The 24,886-nt window shown below is 45.8% G+C and overlaps 1 protein-coding gene across 7 annotated transcripts in view; it reads right to left on the bottom strand.

Moving 5' to 3' along the window:
• Nucleotides 1-23,178, bottom strand: part of BAIAP2L1 (BAR/IMD domain containing adaptor protein 2 like 1) — a 134,670-nt gene extending 111,492 nt beyond the window's left edge. For 2 of the 7 annotated variants that reach the window (XM_056534443.1, XM_056534441.1), the window contains exon 1: nucleotides 22,691-23,176. In XM_056534443.1, the coding sequence (XP_056390418.1) occupies nucleotides 22,691-22,741 (51 nt within the window). In that variant the 5' untranslated portion in view covers nucleotides 22,742-23,176. Of the gene's footprint in view, nucleotides 1-17,923; nucleotides 17,981-20,300; nucleotides 20,431-22,690 lie in introns of those variants that run through there. The other 5 variants (XM_056534445.1, XM_056534442.1, XM_056534446.1 and 2 more) reach the window with 5 other exon arrangements.
• Nucleotides 23,179-24,886: the final 1,708 nt, after the last annotated feature.

Here is a 24,886-nt window from a genome sequence, read left to right on the forward strand (position 1 = left end):
CTGCATAAATTAGTTCAGCTTTCAGGTGCTCCGGTGGGCTGGAAAAGGTGGATACATTCCTAGGAAAGAGTCTCCTAGGAATGCATCCACCTTTTCCAGCCCACGGGGCACCTGAAAGCTGAACTAATTTATGCAGGATAAGTCATCAACTGCCGAGCCGAGAAGTTTGTGACGAATCAAATTTACTGTAAATTCGCTCATCTCTAGTGACCAGGCTTGGTTTGTAAGGTTCTGACTAGAAGATAATGTCCATCGACAAATGCACATACACATTGTGTATAATTATGTGCAACAGTCACAAAACAACAAAAACTAAAAGGGTTGTTCACTATGGACAATTATTTTCTGCTTGAAAAACCCTCTGATGATAAGCTAACCAAGGGGTGCGCAGTCACTTGTTCAGCTACAGGAACCTGGTAGTATTTTTTTTTATTTCTCTCCAGTAACACCATAGGGGAAATAAGGCATTAGACTGTTCCAAATTAAAGGGGTACTCCGGTGGAAAACTTTTTTTTTTTTATCAACTAATGCCAGAAAGTTAAACAGATTTGTAAATTATTTCTATTAAAAAAGCTTAATCCTTCCAGTACTTATTAGCAGCTGTATACTACAGAGGAAGTTCTTTTCTTTTTTGGATTTATTTTCTATCAGGACTACAGTGCTCTCTGCTGACACCTCTGTCCATTTTAGGAACTGTGCAGAGCAGCATATGTTTGCTATGGGGATTCTATCTTGCTCTGGACAGTTCCTGACATGGACAGAGGTGTCAGCAGAGAGCACTTTGGTCTAGACAGAAAAGAAATCCAGAAAGAAAAGAATTTCCTCTGTAGTATACAGCCGCTAATAAGAACTGGTAGGATTAAGATTTTTTAATAGAAGAAATTTACAAATCTGTTTAACTTTCTGGCATCAGTTGATTTAAAAAGTTTTCCACCGAAGTACCCTTTTATAGAAGCACTCAGGAATTTTTTATTTCCTATATAGTGCAGCATAGGCTATTGTTCTTGTATATACCTTCTGCTTACCTGTTTTAGCTGGCATGCAGGCATGAGAAGTGATTCTGTAATGCTACTTACATTTCCCATGAATCCTCTGGTTAAGGGTGTAGAGTTTGATCACTGCACTTGTTAGTGCTGCACATTACCTAAGTGAACTCTTAAATGTGTTGAGGTTTTTACTCATTTTTACAAAATCTTGCTAGTTTATGCAGCAATTTTCCAAAAATCTTTTTGAAAAAGGACATGTTTTACCGTGATTGCACAATTGCAGTAAAATATCACCTTTTTTTCAGCGATATTTGGAAAAATCTGAGAATAAACTTAAAAAACTAAACAAAAACAAAAAACGCAGCCAAAAAAGCAATGAGAGAACAAAGCTTTAGGAGAGACATATTACTAATATAATCCTGATCGCATAAAAATAGCAGCAGCATACAGATCTGGGAGGAGAGGGGGTCTGGGAGCTAGTAGTAGGAGAACTATTATATCATCCTATAGTTCATAGAAACTGACCAAGGACTGACCTCCTCTGACACACATTAAAGGGGTTATCCACCATAAGGTGATTTTAGTACGTACCTGCCAGACAGTAATGGACATGATTAGGAAGGATCTGCGCTTGTCTTGGGGATAAATGGCTATGTTGTTAGATTACCATGACGCTGTAACTAGCTTTTTGTGAACTGGGTATTTCCTGTTGGATTACCCGTTCTCTAAACTACAAATCCCATAGATTCCTCCCACACATCAGCCACCCCACCTATTGAAACACAAATGAGCTGCATTCCATTCAAAAGACCAGTGTTTTCTAACCAGCTGTCACGCCACCTCCCATAGACTTGCATTGAGGGGGCATGGAGTGACGTCATGAGGGGGGGGGGGGGGGGCTATGATGTCACAAGCTCCCGGCGCCGGTTCCAGCGTTCGGAACAGTTTGTTCCAAATGCTGAGCAGCGCTGTACCCCGGCCCTGAAGTCACATGGAAGCTGAACACTGTTTTCAAATCTTCACAATCTACCACAATTTGTATGCACAGCACATATAAAAGATTTGGAAACAGGGCTTGGCTTGTCACGCCCCCTCCCATAGACTTGCATTGAGGGGGTGCGGCGTGATGCCATGAGGAGGCGGGGCTATGACGTCACAAGCTCTCGGCGCCAGCTCCAGCGTTCGGAACAGTTTGTTCCAAACGCTGAGCAGCAGAGTACCCCTTTAAGCAACGCATGCCTGATGAAGCTGCGTGACTACAGTGAAACGCGTTGCAATTTGGGATTAAACCATTTTGGAGCGAAAATCACAGAAAAATTTCAAGACCACTGTCACACACAGGTACAGACACTATATTATGAACTACACTAACTTTAGAGCCCCTGTAGCATAGTCAAAATAAATTCCTGGAATACCCCTTTAAAGGAAAACTGTCACATATTTTCTCCCGCACTATCCACAGGTATTGGTGGATAGTGCGGGAGACACTGATTAAAACGAGCACTACCTTGGTCTGATCCGTGTCGCCGTTCGCCCGCAATTATTTTAATCTCTCTGTATATCCTGCTGTAACTGGCAAAGGCGGGGCTTCTGCGGGCTAACAGACACTGACGTCAGCGACGCTCATGAATATTCATCCCTCCTGTTCTCCCTCTCTTCGCCGCTCCTAACCAGAGGGAGGGATGGATATTCATGAGCGGCGCTGACGTCAGTGTCTGTTAGCCCGCAGAAGCCCCGCCTTTGCCAGTTACAGCAGGATATACACAGAGATTAAAACTACAATTGCGGGCGAACGGCGGCGCGGATCAGACCAAGGTAGGGCTCGTTTTAATCAGCGTCTCCCGCACTATCCACCAGTATATGTGGATAGTGCAGGAGAAAATATGTGACAGTTTTCCTTTAAGCACGGTAACTTTGTGCTTTGAGTGTAAGACTGGTGATCACATGTTATAGTAATAAAACACATGGATGCAGCCGTGCTGGAATAAAATAAATTGTGCTGCACGACTAGCGAGAGAGAATGTGCATGATATGGGGGAAAAGAAAAAAATCTAAACCCTGGAGTGCTTCTTTAAATCAGATGGCTGTAAGTGAAATGCATGGATGTGTCAGGTCCTCCGAGGCACGAGATTACGTGCAATGGCAAAATGCTTACATTTAGTAATATTGCCACTTTCACAACAAAAACAAACAAAAAAAGTTTACTTGTTGCTTAGCAACAATGAACGCAGCCTGGGGGTGACAACGCAGGATCTCTGCACAAAAAGTGATGTCACATAAAAGGGAATGAAGGGTGGGTAGTGATACCAGCATTTCTGGTTTTGGCTGTCATGTAGAGAAAGATTCTGAGCGACGTATCCTTTCCCTCAGACAGGACACCATTACGACATGACAGATTTACTTTAGGGCAGTGGTCTCCAACCTGCGGACCTCCAGATGTTGCAAAACTACAACTCCCAGCATGCCCGGACAGCCGTTGGCTGTCCGGGCATGCTGGGAGTTGTAGTTTTGCAACATCTGGAGGTGCGCAGGTTGGAGACCACTGCTTTAGGGTTTCCCAGGATTACAAATACACGTTCCCTTTTTTGCTTTTATTTAGAAACAGCACCACACCTACCCATAGGTTGTGTGTGGTATTACAGGCCAGTACCATTCACTAACCCATAGTGCTGAGCTGCAACAGAAATACAATTGATGGACAGGGTTGGTACTATTTCAGGAAAGAGAGCAGCCATACTATTCTCGCGCCACAAATCTGCAGCAATTCGTACGAGTCGACTAGCTCGGTGCCAATTCAGCCCTAAAGGGGTACTCCGGTGGAAATGTTTTTTTTTTTTTTTTTATCAACTGGTGCCAGAAAGTTAAACAGATTTGTAAATTAAGCCACTAGAGAAGGAGAGAGCACACCGTATAGCTTAAGCATGCAAATATACGATACCACTGGTAAACGCTGGCAGCCTCCGGACCCGATATATAACAACACCTGCGGGGTGCACACACTAGATAAAGTATCAAACAATACAATGGAAAAGGGTAGCGTGCACTCACCGCAGGTAAACAGCTGCAGGCCCGAGGTCCGGGATCACCACGGCATGGACGAGGACGGTAAGGGGCGCTCAGAGGCTACGCCGGCTGTTTCGGACGTAGGAACGTCCTTCTACGGAAGAAGGCCGGAAGAAGGACGTTCTACGTCCGAAACAGCCGGCGTAGCCTCTGAGCGCCCCTTACCGTCCTTGTCCATGCTGTGGTGATCCCGGACCTCGGGCCTGCAGCTGTTTACCCGCGGTGAGTGCACGCTACCCTTTTCCATTAGATTTGTAAATTACTTCTATAAAAAAAAATCTTAATCCTTCCAGTACTAATTAGCTGCTGAATAATACAGAGGAAATTATTTTCTTTTTTTTAACACAGAGCTCTCTGCTGACACCTCTGTCAATTTTAACCCCTTAAGGACCGCGTTTTTTTCCTTTTTGCATTTTCGTTTTTTGCTCCTTGCCTTTAAAAAAATCATAACTCTTTAAATTTTGCACCTAAAAATCCACATGAGGGCTTATTTTTTGCGCCACCAATTCTACTTTGTAATGACATCAGTCATTTTGCCCAAAAATCTACGGTGAAACGGAAAAAAAAATCATTGTGCGTCAAAATTGAAAAAAAACGCAGTTTTGTAATTTTTGGGGGCTTCCGTTTCTATGTAGTAAATTTTTCGGTAAAAATGACACCTTATCTTTATTCTGTAGGTCCATACGATTAAAATGATCCCCTACTTATAAAGGTTGTATTTTGTCGTACTTCTGGAAAAAATCATAACTACATGCAGGAAAATGTATACGTTTAAAATTGTCATCTACTGACCCCTATAACTTTTTTATTTTTCCGTGTATGGGGCGGTATGAGGGCTCATTTTTTGCGCCGTGATCTGAAGTTTTTAACGGTACCATTTTTGCATTGATTTTTGCATTTGCATTGATAGGACATATCGCTTTTTATTCATTTTTAAATTATATAATAAGTGACCAAAAATGCACTATTTTGGACTTTGGAATTTTTTTGCGTGCACACCATTGACCGAGCGGTTTAATTAACAATATATTTTTATAAATCGGACATTTCTGCACGCGGTGATACCATATATGTTTATTTTTTTTTTACACTGTGTTTTTTTTTTTTTATGGGAAAAGGGGGGTGATTCAAACTTTTAATAGGGGAGGAGTTAAATGATCTTTATTCACTATTTTTTCACTTTTTTTTTGCAGTGTTATAGGTCCCATAGGGACCTATAACACTGCACACACTGATCTATTACATTGATCACTGGTTTCTCATAAAAAAACAGTGATCGATTATTCTGCCGCTTGACTGCTCATGCCTGGATCTCAGGCACTGAGCAGTCATTCGGCGATCAGACAGCGAGGAGGCAGGTAGGGACCCTCCCGCTGTCCTGTAAGCTGTTTGGGATGCCGCGATTTCGCCGCGGCTATCCCGAACAGCCCACTGAGCTAACCGGCAGTTTTTACTTTCACTTTTAGCCGCGTGGCTCAGCTCTGAGCGCGGCTAAAGGGTTAATAGCGTGCGGCGCCGCGATCGGCGCTGCGTGCTATTGGCGGCGGGTCCTGGCTTCACTATGACGCCGGGCCCATCGTGATATGATGCGGGGTTACCGTGTAACTCCGCGTTATATCACAAAAGCAGGACCAAGGACGTACCGGTACGTCCTTGGTCCTTAAGGGGTTAAAGAACTGTCCAGAGTAGGAGAAAATCCCCATAGAAAACATATGCTGCTCTGGAGAGTTCCTAAAACGGACAGAGATGTCAGCAGAGAGCACTGTGCTCATGATGTCTGCAGAGAGCACTGTGTTCAAAAAAAGAAAAGAACTTCTTCTGTAGTATTCAGCAGCTAATAAGTACTGGAAGGATTAAAGATTTTTTAATAGAAGTAATTTACAAATCAGTTTAAAGGGGTACTCCGGCCCTGAGACATCTTATCCCCTATCCAAAGGATAGGGGATAAGATGTCTCCCCACGAGGGTCCCGCTGCTGGGGACCCCCACAATCTTGTATTCGCCACCCACCTGTCATGACTCCGCCCCCATGTGACGTCACCCCCCGCCATGCAAGTCTACGGCCGTCACGCCCCCTCCCATAGACTTGCATAGCTGGGGAAGGGGTGACATCACACCGGGGCGGAGTCGTGACGTCACGATACTCTGGCCCCGTGGTCACCACCCGTCTGTTTGTGATCTGGCACCGAGGAGTGCAGCTCAAACAGGTGGGATTTTTTAAAATAAATTGGTGGAGATTTGTAAATTACTTCTATTAAAATCTTAATCTTTTCAGTACTTACCAGCTGCTGAATACTACAGAGGAAGTTGTATAGTTATTTTCTGTCTGACCACAGTGCTCTCTGCTGACACCTCTGTCCATATCAGGAACTGTCCAGAGCATGAGCAAATATCAAATCTCTCCTGCTCTGGTCAGTCCCTGACATGGAAAAAGGTGTCAGCAGAGAGCACTGTGGCCAGGCAGAAAAGAACAACTCAACTTCCTCTGTAGTATACAGCATCTGATAAGGACTGGAAGAATTAAGATTTTATCAATAGAAGTAATTTACAAATCTGTATAGCTTTCTGGAGCCAGTTGATATGAGTACCCCTTTAAAGTCTACACGACCATAAACAAGTCCATAGAAACAACTCTGCAGATGAATGAGTATAGGAAGGATGATTCATAATGAGATAATGAAGAAAGAAGAAAGGCAAGGAGCCTCCCGCACAGGAGATGGGAGGACACGTCTTCAGCAGAAAGTGAAGGTGTGTCACAGGTAGGACATCGAAAAACAATTACTGCACAAATGTGTCACCAGCCCCACAAGTGACCGAGTGTACATAGCAATACGGGAATACAGGCGGCCGTGCTTCTCAGAGACTTCCCGATTCTTCAGGTAGTGACGTGGGCCAGAAGAAGCCAGGCACGAGGACTTCTCCCTCCTGTAACTTTAAGAGACACACCTATTCTTAACAATAGGTAACAGGTATCTGAATTGTGCATGTTCACAGTCACTGCTCATGAAAAGTGCTTCAAGGCAATCTGTCAGCTGCAATTCACATTCCCAACTGCTGACACTGTTAGGAGAAGGAGACACATGGTACCTTTCATAGATCTGTCTGTGCTTTCATAACATAGAAAAATGCTTGTATTCTCTGCTGGACAGAGTCAGGTGTTTTTAAAGGGGTATTCTGCTGCTCAGCGTTTGGAACAAACTGTTCCAAACACTGGAGCTGGAGCCAGGAGCTCGTGACGCCATAGCCCCGCCCCCTCATGACATCACACCCCGCCCCCTCAATGCAAGTCTATGGGAGGGGGCGTGATGGCTGTCACGCCACCTCCCATAGACTTGCACTGAGGGGGCATGGCGTGACATCATGAGGGGGTGGGGCTATAACGTCACGAGCTCCTGGCGCCGACCCCTTTAAGCCCCTGAAGTCAGATGGAAGCTGAGCCCTGTTTTTAAATCTTCGCAACCTACCACAATTTGTATGCACAGCACAATAAAAAAAGAGATTTGGAAACAGGGCTTGGCTTGTCACGCCCCCTCCCATAGACTTGCATTGAGGGGGTGCGGCGTGACGTCATGAGGGGGCGGGACTATGATGTCACAAGCTCCCGACTCCAGCTCCAGCATTCGGAACAGTTTGTTCCAAAAGTACCCCTTTAAGCAACGCGTTTCACTGCAATCACACAGCTTCATCAGGCATGCCTGATGAAGCTGCATGACTGCAGTGAAACGCATTGCAACTTGGGATTAAACCATCTTCTTTAATTGGTCTCCTGCTGAGTCTATCCTGCACCTCGTGGAGCCGGCGTCCTATTTGAAGCCCTATCTTTCCTTGGAACTATACCAGCTGGAGGGCAGCAGATCACTCACCTTCTTCACGTGCATACCATTGTTGTGTATGTTGTTACACAACAATTTGGGGTGAGCGGCCTTCATGCCAAGCCTTTTCATTTCGTATTTTTCGCCGTATAAGATGCACTTTTTCTTCCCCAAAACTGGGGGGGGGGGGGGGGGGGGGGGAGTCGGTGAGTTTTAAACGGCGAATACACCCCTATCGCGGTGATGCCCTGTATTAACCCTTCAGACGCAGCGATTAAAGCTGACCGCCGCGTCTGAAGGGAAAGTGACACTAACCCGGCTATTCAGTCGGGCTGTTCGGGACCGCCGCGATTTCACCGCGGCGGTCCCGAACAGCCCGACTGAATAGCCCGGGTTAGTGCTTACAGGACACCGGGAGGGACCTTACCTACCTCCTCGGTGTCTTCTCCGTTCAGGGATCCCCTGTATGGCCGGCGCTCTCCTTCCTCGTCATCACGTCATCGCGGACGTGCGTCAGCGCGCGTAACGACGTGATGGCGGCAACGGAGAGCAAGGATACCCGGCCGGCAGCAGAGACGTTCCGGAGCGATGGGGACATGGCGACCGCGATGGAGCGGCATCCAGGGCAGCGGTGACGGGTCCGGAGCGGTGGGGACACGTGAGTATTACCTCCTATGCAATGGTCTTCAACCTGCGGACCTCCAGATGTTGCAAAACTACAACTCCCAGAATGCCCGGACAGCGTCCGGGCATGCTGGGAGTTGTAGCTTTGCAACATCTGGAGGTCCGCAGGTTGAAGACCACTATTGGGTTCAAAATCTTTATTTTTTTAGATTTTGCACCTATAAATTGGGTGCGTCTTATACGCCGGTGCGTCCTATAGGACGAAAAATGCGGTATATATCTTTTAATGCACCATGGAGCACTCTTATCTCCCTTTAGATATCCTATGTTCTGGCAGTTTCATCCTCGCTGACCAATGATACAGATGGTGATGTGGCACCACATAATGTCCCTGTGACGCTATGTGTATACTGGGTCACAGGAACAGTAAATAGGCACTTTTTTTTTTTAAATGTTTTTTTGGTAGTTCTCCATATAACCATAGATGACACCACGGATCATCTTTGTGACCTAACATTACCAGTCCGATCAGCCAAACTACTGTCATATCTATGGTTCCCGCTGGTTAGATACACTCATGTTAGAACCAGGGGAACCTCCTATAAATACACCATAAATGTGTGAGGTGGGAGTACCCCTTTATGACCGTCTTAACCAATTTACACTGCATATTATCCTATAATATGTAATAGTAAATACCCTCAGATCCACTAATGGTGAAGTGGTGTCTTACAAGTTGTCATAAATAAGATGCAAATGAAGTACCTACGGCTCACAAAAGGATAAGAGCCTATGTGCACTGTTGTACGTGCAAAGATGTTTTTACATAGAACAGATGTCCTACATATGGGGGGAGATTTATCAAAACCAGTGCAGAGGAAGAGTGGTGCAGTTGCCCATAGCAACCAATCAGATTGCTTCTTTCATTTTCCACAGGCCTCTAAAGAGGCCTGTGGAAAATGAAAGAAGCAATCTGATTGGTTGCTATGGGCAACTGCACCACTCTTCCTCTGCACAGGTTTTGATAAATCTCCCCCATGGAGTCCAAAGAAACATCCCTGTACAAAATAAACCCTGTACAAAATAAAGCTGTAATAGCCATGTATCTAAACCATGACTTTTTCACATAGTATTATTATTATCAGTATTATTTGCTCATTTCTATTAACGCTTTCCTCATATATCTTCACAGGAGCTATTTCTGCCCATTATACGTACACAAGATTTTTCCCCATCTTTATCTAGGCCACATGAAGAGAAGCCACATCAGTCCACATTCCCCAACATGAGAAGCAAAGTAAAAATAGGCCCTTGCCTCAATACCACAAACCCCAAATGTGAAATCTTCACTGTCTGGTGAGGACTGAATCATGAAGTGTTCCCGTCAGTGTCCGCCAGCTCCCCCAATATACGAAGGAAATTTACTGCTGTTAGTGTCAATTCAGACATTTTTGCGACTTTACCATTGTTCTCAATGGAACTTGCAGAAATCCATGTATCTGAAGTCAAAACCACCCCATATAGATGAGCGGAACTGATTTTCAGTCACAGAAATGTCTACAAAAACCAAGCCATGTGTGAACATTCCTTTAGAGTAAACCTCATACATCAGGCTATTAAAAAGGGTTAACCTCTTCAGGTATTATGGTCCATAAAGCTGTGAGATGTAGAGGTCTGGGCCCTTGTCCCCTTCTGACCACGAGAACCAGGGAGCAACGTTCTTCCTAGTGACGAGTCAGCAACATTTTCCCACCCGCTCACTATCGAAGTCAATGGGGCAATAAATGACCACCACAGCTTCCATCTTGGTCTATCTTCCTAGTGTCCAGAATGACAAATCTCTCCAGTTAAATGACATCGATACATATCTTCCAATATGGATGTGTAGCTAGGACATTTTGCCAAACTCTGGGAAAGCTGGGTGGCAACACCTGTGCAAGCTGTAATAGCAGCTACGATTGCTGTTACCCTGCTTCCCAGCTGTATAGAATTATTGTCCAAGGTGGCCAAGGACTTTGCTATAGCAGGTAAAAAAATAGAGGCCTGCATTTACATGGAGGTCAAAGAACCACCACTCTCATAATTGAGGGGTTCCACCAATTGGACCCCAAACACTTATCCTGTAAATGGATGAGAAGTTATAATTTTGGGATAATCCCTTTCAAGTGGTCTCCCAATCTCATAAAGCAACAGCGTATCACTAAGATATGTCATCACTTCATGATCTGTATGGGTCTGACCTCTGGGACCCCAAGTGACCCTGAGAATGAAGGGGGGTGGGGGGGGGGGAGAAGTGCTGACTTAGCGCCATATGAACACTGTACTCAAGCAGTGTGGCGGCCCCCTCATTCTCAGGATCAATGGGGACCCCAGTGGTCAGACCCTCATCAACCAACCAACCATGGTCTAGAGGTATAACAAAACATATAAAATGGGAACATGGCCAATGGGCAACATTAAAGGGGTACTCCACTGCTCAGCGTTTGGAACAAACTGTTTTGAACGCTGGAGCCGACGCCGGGAGCTCGTGATTTCATAGCCCCGCCCCTCATTAAGTCATGCCCCACCCCTTAATGCAAATCTAATTGAGGGGGCGTGGCAGCCACCACGCCCCCTCCCATAGACTTGCATTGAGGTGGCGGAGCGTGGCGTCATGAGGGGAGGGGTTATAACATCACAATCTCTGGGCGCCGGCTCCAGCGTTCGGAACACTGAGCAGTGGAGTACCCCTTTAAGGTCCCTAAATTCCCAGCTCATCATTTAATAATGAGATTACAGATAACCGTTTGTAAACCCGCCAAACAAGTATTGACGTCCCAGCCTCGGAGAGGACACCTCTACGTTAACCCTGACAGAAATTCATCCATCATGAACGTCACTTAACGCTGAAAACCTATAATTAAAGGGAAACTCAGAGAAAAAGAGCATTTGTAAATATTTACAAGAGTATTGTTAATACTTGTGCGGGAGTCAAGACCTTTGAAAACCCGATATTTCATACATTTACATGGGAATTTATTATTGGTTTAAAAAACAATTTTTTGTGTGTGGTAAAAAGTCGCAAATTTTTGCGCAAGCCAGCGATTTAGACTCATTTCAAGAAAATAACACGAACGTAGTGCGCCATGGTTAGCTCTTTGCAGAGGTTGGAGATTTATCAACTACGATCTTTTTAAAAATTGTTAAAATTTTTTGCACAATCTCACACTGGCCTGGACCACACTTAGGATATTGTCATGCTATGTTCCATTACCCGTCATTTATTGCTCCATAATATAGCACCATATGGCAGGACATACACCACTGCTGAGCAAGTTACGCCATTATAGGGCAACCCCCGATTAGATTATTCAGCAAATAAACTAATAAGTAATGTCTCCAGCTGCGGCAAAACTACAACTCCCAGTATGCTGGGAGCTGTAGTGTTGCAACAGCTGAAGCCACATTGGTGGAGAAACACTGAACTAAAGTATAGTATGACTGAAGTAGTGACTACATCAGAAGTAGCGCCAACCTGAGACTCTCCAGCTGTTGCCAGACGACAACTCGGAGCATGCTGGGAGTTGTAGTTTTGCAAAGCGCTTAAAGGGGTACTCCCGTGGAAAACTTTTTTTTTCAATCAACTGGTGCCAGAAAGTTAAACAGATTTGTAAATCACTTCTATCAAAAAAATCTTAATCCTTCCAGTACATTTTAGGGGCTGTATACTAAAGAGAAATCCAAAAAAGAAATGCATTTCCTCTGATGTCCTGACCACAGTGCTCTCTGCTGACCTCTGCTGTCCATTTTAGGAACTGTCCAGAGCAGCATATGTTTGCTCTGGGGATTTTCTCCTGCTCTGGACAGTCCCCAAAATGGACAGCAGAGGTCAGCAGAGAGCACTGTGGTCAGGACATCAGAGAAAATGCATTTCATTTTTGGATGTCTCTTGAAGGATTAAGATTTTTTAATAGAAGTGATATACAAATCTGTAACTTTCTGGCACCAGTTGATTAAAAAAAAAAAAAAAAGTTTTCCACGGGAGTACCCCTTTAAGAGCCACAGGTCGGAATTCACCGTTCTAAAGTACAAACTATAGTTCCCTCTTAATCCACGGCACCCAGCTATCCCTAGAGAGCAGTGGTCACGTGACTGTCCACATTGTCGAGAGGACCACAATACGAGACGTCGCTGTCAACCCTGTTGTCCATATCATGTATTTTCTTGAAACTCTCCAGAAAAATACACAATATGGACAAGCAGACCGTGTCAGTTTTGTGGCTGTTCTCAATTTGCACAAATTCACTACTTAAAAACAAGTCTTTTGTGAAACTGCAGTGGTTTCCGGCTACGGATTTATACAATTTTCTCTCTAAGGGTACTTTTTTTTTCACACTTACTTCACCGAGAGGGGTTTTCCGTCCTAAATCCCCCTCAATCCTGCAAGCCTTCAATCAAACCCCCAGGACACGGCACGCTAAGCCAGGCACCCACACCTCTCACGCTTGTCCTTCACATAAGATCCCGGAAGTGGCCGGGGTCTTTCAGAAACAGCCGCAGTCCACAAGTTCTGCTGCAGCTGTTGCCGTCGCGCCCCCTCGCCCGGACTCGAACTCAGTGACTTTCTAAGGGTAGGTTCACATTGAGCAATATCCTTCCAGAGACTGAGTCAGTCAGCACTAGGACCACGCAGACATTGTATTCCCCATTGACAGCAATGCATTCTGCGCAGATTCCACCTAAAGAATGATCAGTCTTTTGTTGGCGGGATTTCAGCAGCGCTGAAGCTCCATAGTGTTGACCGTGCAGCGGAATCCCATTGACAGCAATGTGATTCTGCTGCACTAGGATCTCAGAGTATAATTTCTAAGTAAAATTCGGCTCAGAACTTACAGACTGCACTTCATGAAAGTGCTAAAATCTATAGGTCACACAAATATGGCGTTGTTCATTGTAATGTTATAGAAGCCGCAGCAGAGACTTGTGGCCTTATTAGATGCTTGTTGTAAATGTTTGCCAATCTCAATCTAGATCAGCGTTTGTTCATAGAGACTAATACAAGGCTCGAGTAATGTGCGGGGAGGGCAGCACAAACAATTGCTAGATCATTTGTGCAGCCTTTGAGATATATATATATATATATATATATTTTTTTTTTTTTATGGGTCAAATGCTCGTTCGTTGGTTGATCACTTTCCCTACTACACAGGGCAATGTCGACCTATTTCAGCCAATAATCAACCGGTGTAATAGGACTCTTAAATTGGGTCGATCAGGTTCCATTGAAGTTTTGGTCATTTTGACAGGAAGAATATTGCTGCAGGCTGGGCTTTTCTTTCCGTCAAATCCGCAAAGTCTGCCGCAGAGCCACTGACAGCAGTGTGAATTTTTTTTACAAAATTTCAGCTAGAGCTGGGCGGTATGACCCAAATATGTGTATCACGGTATTTTTGTAACTTAAGGTGGTTCCACGGTATTTCTTTCACCCCCACCCCACATCATGTGACCCACGAGCGCTCTTCTGCTCCCCCCCCAAATCATGTTACCCGCCAGCGCTGTTCTGCTTCCCCCACCAAATCATGTTACCTGCCAGCGCTGTTCTGCTCCCCCCAATTAATTATCAGCCCAGCGGGGTACTACTCACATATGTCACCCGCAAGCACTGCCCTCCTCCTCTTTGTTGGGGGCGGTCGGCGCTGGAACTCACTGTACGCCAGTGGTCTCCAACCTGCAGACCTCCAGCTGTTGCAAAACTACAACTCCCAGCATGCCCGGACAGCCAACAGTTGTCCGGGCATGCTGGGAGTTGTAGTTTTGCAACAGCTGGAGGTCTGCAGGTTTGAGACCACTGCTGTTCGCTGTATCCCTATGCCCGGGCTGCAAAAGATAAAGAAAATAAACTTTAACTTGCTTACGTCGGCCTTACACTGGGGACGGGAACGTCGGACAGCCGTCAGCCTATCACCGGCCGCAGCGATGTCCCGCCCCGGCCAGTGATAGGCTGAGCCCACTGTCATGTAAGAAGCCCCCAGCTGTTGCAAAACTATAACTCCCAGCATGCCCGGACAGCCAACGGCGGGGGTCCGCATGATTTGGTGGGGGGGAGCAGAAGAGCGCTGGTGGGTCACATGATTTGGTGGGGGGAGCAGAACAGTGCTGGCGGGTCACATGATTTGGGGGAAGGGAGCAGAAGAGCGCTCGCGGGTCACATGATTTGGGGTGGGGGTGAAAGAAATACTGTTATATACCGTGGAACCGCCATAAGTTACAAAAATACCGTGATACACATATTTGGTCATACCGCCCAGCTCTAGCTAAAATTTTTATGCCAGATTCCGCTCGGGAATTCTGCGGTGTAAATGGGGCCATAGGTTCTGTTCACACTGCTGCCAGTGGCTCTGTGGCAGACTTTGCGCATTTGACGGAAAGAAAAGCCCAGCCTGCAGCAATATTCTTCCTGTCAAAATGACCAAAATTTCTGTAGTGTACATGGGCCCTTAGACTGTGCTGCAGCATAGGTCTGTAGAAAGATAAGAACACAACCTATGGAGGCCTCCGAAAATAGCTCAGCACCACAATTCTCACATGAAGTATTTGTTGACGATTTCTATTTTGCGCAATCCGTACCTAAATTATGCATGATGTAAGTCAATGAGACTTTTTTATTTGTTTAATGTATGCTCCATTACCCGTCAGTTATCGCTCCATAATATGGCACCATATGGCGGCTCATACATAACTGCTAAGCAAATGGCGCCATTATAGAGCAACCCCTGATTAGATGATTCAGCACATAAAGTAAAGACTTTAAAGCAATGTCTCCAGCTGTTGCAAAACAACAACTCCCAGCATGCCAAAGGCTGTGTGGGCGTGCTAGAAATTGGAGTTTTACAATAGCTTGAGCCACATTGGTGGGGAAACACAGATGTAAAGTATAGTATGACTGAAGCAGTGACTACATCAGATGTAGCTACAACCTGTGACTCTCCAGCTGTTGCAAAATGACAACACTGAGCATGCTGGGAGTTGTAGTTTTGCAACAGGCTTAAGAGCCACAGGTCGGAATTCAAAAAGCTAAAGCACAATCTATAGTTCCCTCTAAATTCATGGCGCCCAGCTATCCCTAGAGAGCAGTGGTCACGTGACTGTCCACATTGTCCAAAGGACCACAATACCAGACGTCACTGCATTAGAGGGTAAGCGCTGGGCTGGCGATCATATGATCCTAATTCAGCGTGGCATTCCTGGGCATCTTTTAAGTAGAATGCTTACTAGGCGTATTGGAGCAAAAGAAATATACGCTAGATAATCCCTTTAAATTGGCCATATTTCCAAGGCTCTCTTAACCCCCAGCACAGTCTATTCTAAGCATAGTATGCCATCGCTATAATCCCTGCATGTTTTCCCAGCTTTAGAGGTTAAAGGGCAAGTAACAGCGCTGTGATAACTTGTTTACCATCGAGCAGAAAGCTATGCGCCAGATACATTGAGTACCAAACTTCAGGGGGACTTGTTACTAGATAGAACCCATAAATTTAAGGGTATCTCCTATTCAGACATTTAAGTCATGTCCACAGTTGGGGGGGGGGGGGGGAGGGTTGGTATCCGTCCCTACTCCGTACCTGAAAAGTTCTCTCCATTCTCCATTATACTCTATAATAGATACAAAGCCAACCAAACGACAGACAGGCGGACAGCCTATCCTTAAAGGACATCTGCAGCAAAAGACCACTTATCCCCTGTCCACAGGAAAGGGCATAAGTGTTTGATCGCGGGGGGGGGGGGGGGGGGGGGGGTCCAACCGCTTGTACCCCCTAAGATCTCCTGAACGGGGTCACGGCTCTCCCGTGTAGAGGCGTGCCTCCCCGCCAATCCCATAGAACTGGATGGGGAGGGGGTGTGGAGAGATCAGAGGTCGACACTATGCGCATTAGCCGCTCACATAGAGCGGCAATGCGGGGGCCTTTGCAGGAGATCACGGGGGCCCAGCGGTTGGACCCCTGCGATCAGATACTTATCCCTTATCCTGTGGATAGGGGATAAGTTGTCTTTTGCTGCAGATGTCCTTTAAAGCGGTACTCCAGTGTTTAAAAAATGTATCCCGTAAACCACAGGATGGGGCAGGGCTTTACAAATCCCAGACAACCAAAAATTTCATGGTGGCACCTAGGATTTTGTCAGTCCTTTCCAACAGGGGTTTTTCATCTTTAAAGGGGTACTCCGGTGGAAAACATTTTTTGTTAAATCAACTGGTGCCAGAAAGTTAAACAGATTAGTAAATTACTTCTATTTAAAAATCTTAATCCTTCCAGTACTTATCAGCTTCTGTATGCTGCAGAGGAAGTTCTTTTCTTTTAGAATATCCTTTCTGTGTGACCACAGTGCTCTTTGCTGCCACCTCTGTCCATTTCAGGAACTGTCCAGAGTAGGAGCAAATCCCCATAGCAAACCTCTCTTGCTCCGGACAGCTCCTGATATGGACAGAGGTGTCAGCAGAGAGCACTGTGGTCAGACAGAAAGGAAATTCAAGAAGAAAATAACTTCCTGTGGAGCATATAGCAGCTAATAAGTACTGGAAGGATTAAGATTTTTTAAATAGAAGTAATTTACAAATATGTTTAACTTTCTGGCACCAGTTGATTTAAAAAAAATAATAATAATAATGTTACTTTCCGCGTTGATCCCCTGTTCCGCCTCCGGTTGGTGCTGTGGTGTTACATGAGCAGAGGATATCAGGTGACTTACACACCCACTCTGGGGTCGCACTCCCAACAGGGAAGCGTGACCCCTGAGGCCGCTGATTGACTGCAGCGGTCACATGACGTCAGCTGCTTATGTAACACTGGAGCGCCAACTGGAGGCAAAGATACGTAAAACAGTTTGTTTTACCAAAAGATGAAGGGATGCTAATGACTGTGACACAGAGAGAGGAGGGCATGTTTATATATTTCACCAAAGATATCTGAAGAAGAGTATACTGGTATATCCCTATGTTACCCATATACCCTACCTAAACTTGCTGCCCTAGTAATGGCAGCTCTGCTTACATACCCCTTACTAAGCCCTGCAAAGAGGACATGGGGGCAAGAAAAAGATCCATAAAGTGCCTGTATCATCAGAGGCCGTCCAGCATAGGAATTGTATATAGTGCACAAATTTGACACGTTACCAGGTATCCATTCAAGTCATATACCTGATACACAACATAGCAAATTAGATAAGTTTTGGCATTTTTCTAGATATCGTGGGCGTTTACTGCCATTTGCCCATCACAATTGAGCTACAGAGCCATCAGCGAAATAAACACCTTTAAAATGCAGGGAAACAAAAACAGCCATATTTACATTGGAATAAAACTAAACTAAAATTTGCTTGTCCAGCACTAACTAAACACTTAACTGTCCCTCACTATATAAGTGGCTTACTACAGGTCAGTCAAAAAAAACTTTGAATTTGTTACCCCACACAACTGGCGCTGTGACCTTCCAGAGTTCAACTCCCATCTGAGGGTCAGGTTCCTCTTGGCCTCAATACAAGACTAACTTCCAACTAACACCCAGTGACCAACTGTCTTCAGCACCTGTGCTGATCTGGGCCACACTGAAAACCTGGAATGGCCCAGGAAGCAGAATGATAGGACCTACTACCAATCCTGAAGTTCATTCCATAAAAATCCAGGACTGAAAATAGGACTTACCTAAAGTCTCTCCTGGATTTCCTATATCTCATCCAGCTTTGCCTGGATGAGATACGTCCATCCTGAAACCTGTTATCCACATACGACAAGTACCTAGAGGAAATATAGTGACCCCTATTCCTGTCTCACTGTCTCAAGCATTTCCCAACGTGTTTTACCATGGCCCGTAACCAGTACACGTTAGTTTACAAAAGAACAAGACGACAGTTTACCCCTGGTTGTCTAGATCCAAAGGAGAGAAAATAAGATGTCTTTGGATAGGGGATAAGATGTCTTTTGCCGGAATACCCCTTTAACTATCCTCAAAATCTGTAAGCTCTCGGGAGCAGGGTCCTCACTCCTCCTGTTTGAATATTTAGTGTGTAATATTGTAATTGTACCCCCAAAATTGTAAAGTGCTGCAGAACCTATTGGATCTATATAAATAAATATTATATTAAAGTCGGTGCATGACAATTATTAACCACTTCTTACGGTATAAAAACAATGGGAAATGTTCTCCCCGTACATTAGGGATATATGTAAGCAACCTAACAAACAAGGCTGCCAAGGTACCCGTGGCATAGTGAACATATATGTTTGGGATATAGGCTGAAGATATTTGCTAGTTTATAGATTTGGTCCATTAGCCACAGGATATGTTGACAACCCTTTCGACAGGTTGCAAATGTCCCTGCTATCCGCAGACCAAAAAAAAAATCCCTTACCGCACCTAACGCGCACACAGCGTTCGGAACATTTCGTTGGCCAGTGGAGTAACCCTTTAACAGGAGGTTCTCTACCTACTTGATAACCTACTTACTGGGGACTTCATCTTACATGGGGAGGGTTCTCAACCTAATCGCTGAAATCTTTAATTTAACAGGGAGATTCTCTACTTACCTATCTTCTGGGGGCATCACCCTAAAAGTGGAGAATAGAGTTAGGGATAACTACTGAGGGCCTCACCCCAATAGGAGGATTTCCTACCAACCTACCTACTGGGAGCTTCTACCTAATAGGAGGATTCCCTAACTTTCTATCTTCTGAGGGTTCCTACCTATTAGGGGGATTCCCTACCTACTGGGGGCTTCTACCTAATAGGGTGGATTCCCATTTACAGGGGACTTCTACCTAATTTGGGGGGGGGGGGGGGTATTTCCTTTCATCCTGAGGGCTGCTACCTAATAGGGGGGATTCCCTACCTATTGGGAACGTCTACCTAACAAGGAGGGGGGGGGGGGGGGATTCCCTATCTACCTACTGGGGGCTTCTACCTAACAGCGGATTCCCTACCTACTAGGGCTTCTATCTAATGGGTGGGGGAGGTGTGCCTACCTTCTGGGGGCTTCTATCTAAATGGGAGGATTCTATACCTATGTTAAAAATGGTATTGGGACATCCCTGGTAATTACAAAACAGCATTGTATCCGGTGTTTACAGTACGTGATATTCCCATAGACAGCCGCTGAGGCAGGGGTCTACCTGCTCAATCACCCGCCTCACCACTACGGGTCAAACAAAGTATTACATGTCCGCCATCCTAATCAATAGGCCACTTTCCATTTTGATTCACAGGGTGGTCCAGAGCAGTTGATCCCTCTCATGCCGTAAAAGGGGGAAGCTATTTTGACCGGACAACCCCATTTAAATTCAGAAATTTGCTTTATATCCATTGGTAGTAACATTCCTATAATCTGGTGCCAGATTAGCAAATAGTTCAGATTACGGGACAGTCCTATAATAATCTGGGAATAGAAAGAACCTCCTGGGCACAATTAGATTCTCCTATCACTTTTCACTGATGGTTATCGAGAAGATCTCTATCCGTGATCAGACGTCTCATCCTGTAACATTCTACAAGTTGTGGTCCTCAAGTTGTTGCAAAACTACAACTCCCAGCATGCCTCAACAGCCAACGGCTGTCCGGGTATGCTGGGAGTTGTGGTTTTGCAACAGCTGAAGGCACATGGTTTTGAGACCACTACATTATCTGACTACTAGACACTGGATCCATCAGGAAAATCCCATTTCATACGCATCAGGGGTTCCCTATTTACTAACCATAGCAAATGTCTATGCATTAAGGATGTTCCTGTAGATGCCCCCCCCCCCCTATCAATCAGCTTAGTGTAGGGGGGCTACCAAATAGTGGGCTTACCCCTTTAAGAGAAGTCTACTCCCATCCTCTACCATATTCCAACACTCACTGGCGCCACCTACTGTTCTCCAAATGATGCCCACTTCCCACCTACATACACCCAAGCAGTTAATATTCTGTATAACAGTGGTCTCCGACCCTCCAGATGTTGCAAAACTACAACTCCCAGCATGCCCGGACAGCCGTTGGCTGTCCGGGCATGCTGGGAGTTGTAGTTTTGCAACATCTTGAGGTCCGCAGGTTGGAGACCACTGCTATATAAGCTCGTATGTACACAGCCCGTCCACTGGTCATATATATATATATATATATATATATATATATATATATATATATATATATATATGAGGGAGATTTATAAAAACCTGTGAGGAGAAAAAGTTGCTGAGTTGCCCATAGCAACCAATCAGATCGCTTCTTTCATTTTTCACAGGCCTTTTCAAAAATGAAAGCAGTGATCTGATTGGTTGCTATGGGCAACTCAGCAACTTTTCCTCCAGACAGGTTTCGAGAAATCTCCCCCTATATAGCGTACAGACTACTACTCTCAGCACCCACACAATCTCTCCTTATAGTACCACAAGCTTCAGAAATTCAGAACTTTCACTTGTACCAGTGATTCTGTAGTTGCTGGTACTCGTTGTCCTAGAAGTTCATAACTACAATCACCAGCATGCCTGACACACAGAACACCACCTCCCTGCGTGCACTGTTTATAGGACAACAAGTGCCAGCAACAACAGAATAACTGGTACTAGTAAAGGTTCTGAATACATAAAATATCCCCCCGCAGGAGGTAGCACTACAATGCCCAGCAACAGATGAACAAGTGGCACATGACGACGCTCCTTGGCAACAATCTATGTGAGACTCGGAAACTACAAGAACCAGCAGGCTGTAGAACACGAATGAAGTAGGACTACAAGAACCAGCAGGCTGTAGAACACCAATGAAGTAGGACTACAAGAACCAGCAGGCTGTAGAACACCAATGAAGTAGGACTACAAGAACCAGCAGGCTGTAGAACACCAATGAAGTAGGACTACAAGAACCAGCAGGCAAAAAAACAACCAATGAAGTAGGACTACAAGAACCAGCAGGATGTAGAACACCAATAAAGTAGGACTACAAGAACCAGCAGGCTGTAGAACACCAATAAAGTAGGACTACAAGAACCAGCAGGCTGTAGAACACCAATGAAGACGGACTACAAGAACCAGCAGGCTGTAGAACACCAATGAAGAAGGACTACAAGAACCAGCAGGCTGTAGAACACCAATGAAGAAGGACTACAAGAACCAGCAGTAAAAAAACACCAATGAAGTAGGACTAAAAGAACCAGCAGGCTGTAGAAAACCAACGAAGTAGGACTACAAGAACCAGCAGGCTGTAGAACACGAATGAAGTAGGACTACAAGAACCAGCAGGCTGTAGAACACCAATGAAGTAGGACTACAAGAACCAGCAGGCTGTAGAACACCAATGAAGTAGGACTACAAGAACCAGCAGGCTGTAGAACACCAATGAAGTAGGACTACAAGAACCAGCAGGATGTAGAACACCAATGAAGTAGGACTACAAGAACCAGCAGGCAAAAAACACCAATGAAGTAGGACTACAAGAACCAGCAGGATGTAAAACACCAATGAAGTAGGACTACAAGAACCAGCATAACCCAGAACAGTGATCTCCATTCTGTGACTCTCAGCTGTTGCGACACTACAACTCCCAACATGCCCTCTGCAGCTGTCAGGGCACGCTGGGAGTTGTAGTTTTGCAGCAGCTACAGGTTGGAGACCACCGTCCTAAAGAGACATAAGAGTGGTGGAACTACAAGCACCAGCATGACCAGACTACACATCCAGTCCTAGAATGCCACAAACAAATAAGAACAGCACTGTACGTCTAAGCAAGGTAGAACTACAAGCACCAGCATGACCAGACTACACATTCAGTCCTAGAGTGCCGCAAACATAAGAACAGCACTGTACGTCTAAGCAAGGTAGAACTACAAGCACCAGCATGACCAGACTACACATTCAGTCCTAGAGTGCCGCAAACATAAGAACAGCACTGTAAAGGTAGAACTACCAGCACCAGCATGACCAGACTACACATCCAGTCCTAGAATTCTACAAACAATACAGCACTATACGTCTAAACATGGTGGAACTACAAGTACCAGCATGTCAAGCATCAAGCACAAAACCTGGAACTACAAATCCCAGCAACTCCAGCCAGCAGTCAAATGGACTACATATCCCATCATCTCATGTCTACACAGTATATTGAAGAATGCTTTGACAGGGCTTGGGACGTCAATTTTTTTTAAATAGGGGAACTACAACTCCCAGCAGGTCCTGGCTGCCCATAGCCGGTGCAGGGCTCACCTTGTAGGTGTTTTCGGTGATCTTGGCCACGGCCTCCGGGTCCCGGGACATGGCTCCGGCTGTCAGCGCTCCTCCGCTCTCGGTACACCTGGCCCCGCCGCTGCTCACATGCCCGCTCCAGGCCGCCGTCTCCTCCCGGTCTCCAGACAACTATCACTGGCAGAACTTGTGGCCCCGGCGGCGGCTGCGGGAGAAGCAGGAAGGTGGGGCCGGTGAGGTCAGCAGCAGGAGCCGGGGAGGGCCGCACCTGCGTGGAGGGAAGGGAGGAGCAGGGCCGGGGAGGAGGGAGGTGAATCAGCTGTGGGGGCGGCTGCTGCGGGGTCTCCACGACTCCCATCCGATCCAGATCGTGCGATCTACATGCGATGAGATTTGTACAACTTTCTTTCTGTCCCCACAAAAGTTGATCGGGATGTAGTGACACCTGTGTGACACACAATGTGGTGTATTGGGGCAGGATCTGATCCTATGCATTGTTTTTTTTTTTTTAAGGAGTACTTCGGGCATGCTGGGAGTAGTAGTTTTGCAACATCTGGAGGTCTAAAGTTTGGAAAGCACTGCTACAGACCCGTGTTTTCCAAACAGTGTGCCTCCGGCTGTTGCAAAACTACGACTCCCAGCATGCCCGGACAGCCAAAGGCTGTCCGGGCATGCTGAGAGTTGTAGTTTTGCAACAGCATGAGGCACACTGTTTTGGAGGGCACTGCTATAGAAGTTAAAGGGGTACTCCGGTGGAAAACAATTATTATTTATTTTTTAATCAACTGGTGCCAGAAACTTAAACAGATTTGTAAATGACTTCTATTTAAAAAAAAAATCTTAATCCTTCTAGTACTTATTAGCAGCTGTATGCTACAGAGGAAATTATTTTATTTTTTAATTTCTTTTTTGTCTTGTCCACAGTGCTCTCTGCCGACACCTCTGTTCGTGTCAGGAACTGTCCGGAGCAGCATAGGTTTGCTATGAGGATTTTCTCCTGCTCTGGACAGTTCCTGATACGGGCATCAGGTGTCAGCAGAGAGCACTGCGGACAAGACAAAAAAGAAATTCAAATAGAAAATAATTTCCTCTGTAGCTTACAGCTGCTAATAACTACTGGAAGGATAAATATTTTTGAATAGAAGTAATTTACAAATCTGTTTAACCCCTTCCCGACCTATGACATACCTGTACGTCATGGGTGGCAAGGTGTTCCCGACCCATGACATACAGGTACGTCATGAACATTACTGCCGCTACTCGCGGCATCCCGCAGCGCCCGGAAAGATGGTGGCTATCACTGATAGCCAGCCATCTTACCATGCGACCACGGGGGGCTTCATCCCCCACCCCCCCCCAGCGATCGCTGCTATCAGCTGGTCAAATCTGACTAGCTGATAGCAGCGTTTCGCTATGAAAATACTTAGCAGCGCGGTGTGTGAGTCCCGATCACGGGGATCGGGACCCACACCGCTCTGCTAAGTGTCCCTGACCCGTCCCCCGGCGTCACTTACCCGTCGGAGCGGTGTCCCGAGCGGTCCCGGCGTCCTCCGTGCGGTCCCGGCTGCGCTGCGTCCCGGAGGTGAGTTTGCAGCAGCAGGGCGGCATCTTCATTGGCAGCAGTGAGATCGCCGTAAAGCGATCTCACTGCTGCCTCTGAGAGTTTCAAAACTGCAACTCCCAGCATGCCCAGACAGCCTTTGGCTTTCTGGGCATGCTGGGAGTTGTAGTTTTGCAACATCTGGAGGCCCACAGTTTGGAGACCACTGTATAATGGTCTCCAATCTGTGCTCTTCCAGATGTTGCAAAACTACAACTCCCAGCATGCTCAGTCTGTCCAGGCATGCTGGGAGTTGTAGTTCTCTAACATCTGGAAGAGCACAGATTGGAGACCATTATACAGTGGTCTCCAAACTGTGGACCTCCAGATGTTGCAAAACTACAACTCCCAGCATGCCCAGACTGCTCAAGCATGCTGGAAGTTGTAGTTCGGCAACATCTGATCCTTCAGATATTGCCGAACTACAACTTCCAGCATGCCTGGGCAGTTTGGGCATGCTGGGAGTTGTAGTTTTGCAACAACTGGAGGCACACTAGTTGGGAAACATTGTCTGTTTCCTACCTCAGTGCCTCCAGCTGTTGCAATTGTTGCAAAACTTTAGCTCCCAGCATGCACTGACAGACCATGCATGCTGGGAGTTGTAGTTTTGCAACAGC

This window comes from Hyla sarda, chromosome 8 (genome assembly GCF_029499605.1).
Source record: "Hyla sarda isolate aHylSar1 chromosome 8, aHylSar1.hap1, whole genome shotgun sequence".
NCBI classification, from domain to species: Eukaryota; Metazoa; Chordata; class Amphibia; order Anura; family Hylidae; genus Hyla; species Hyla sarda.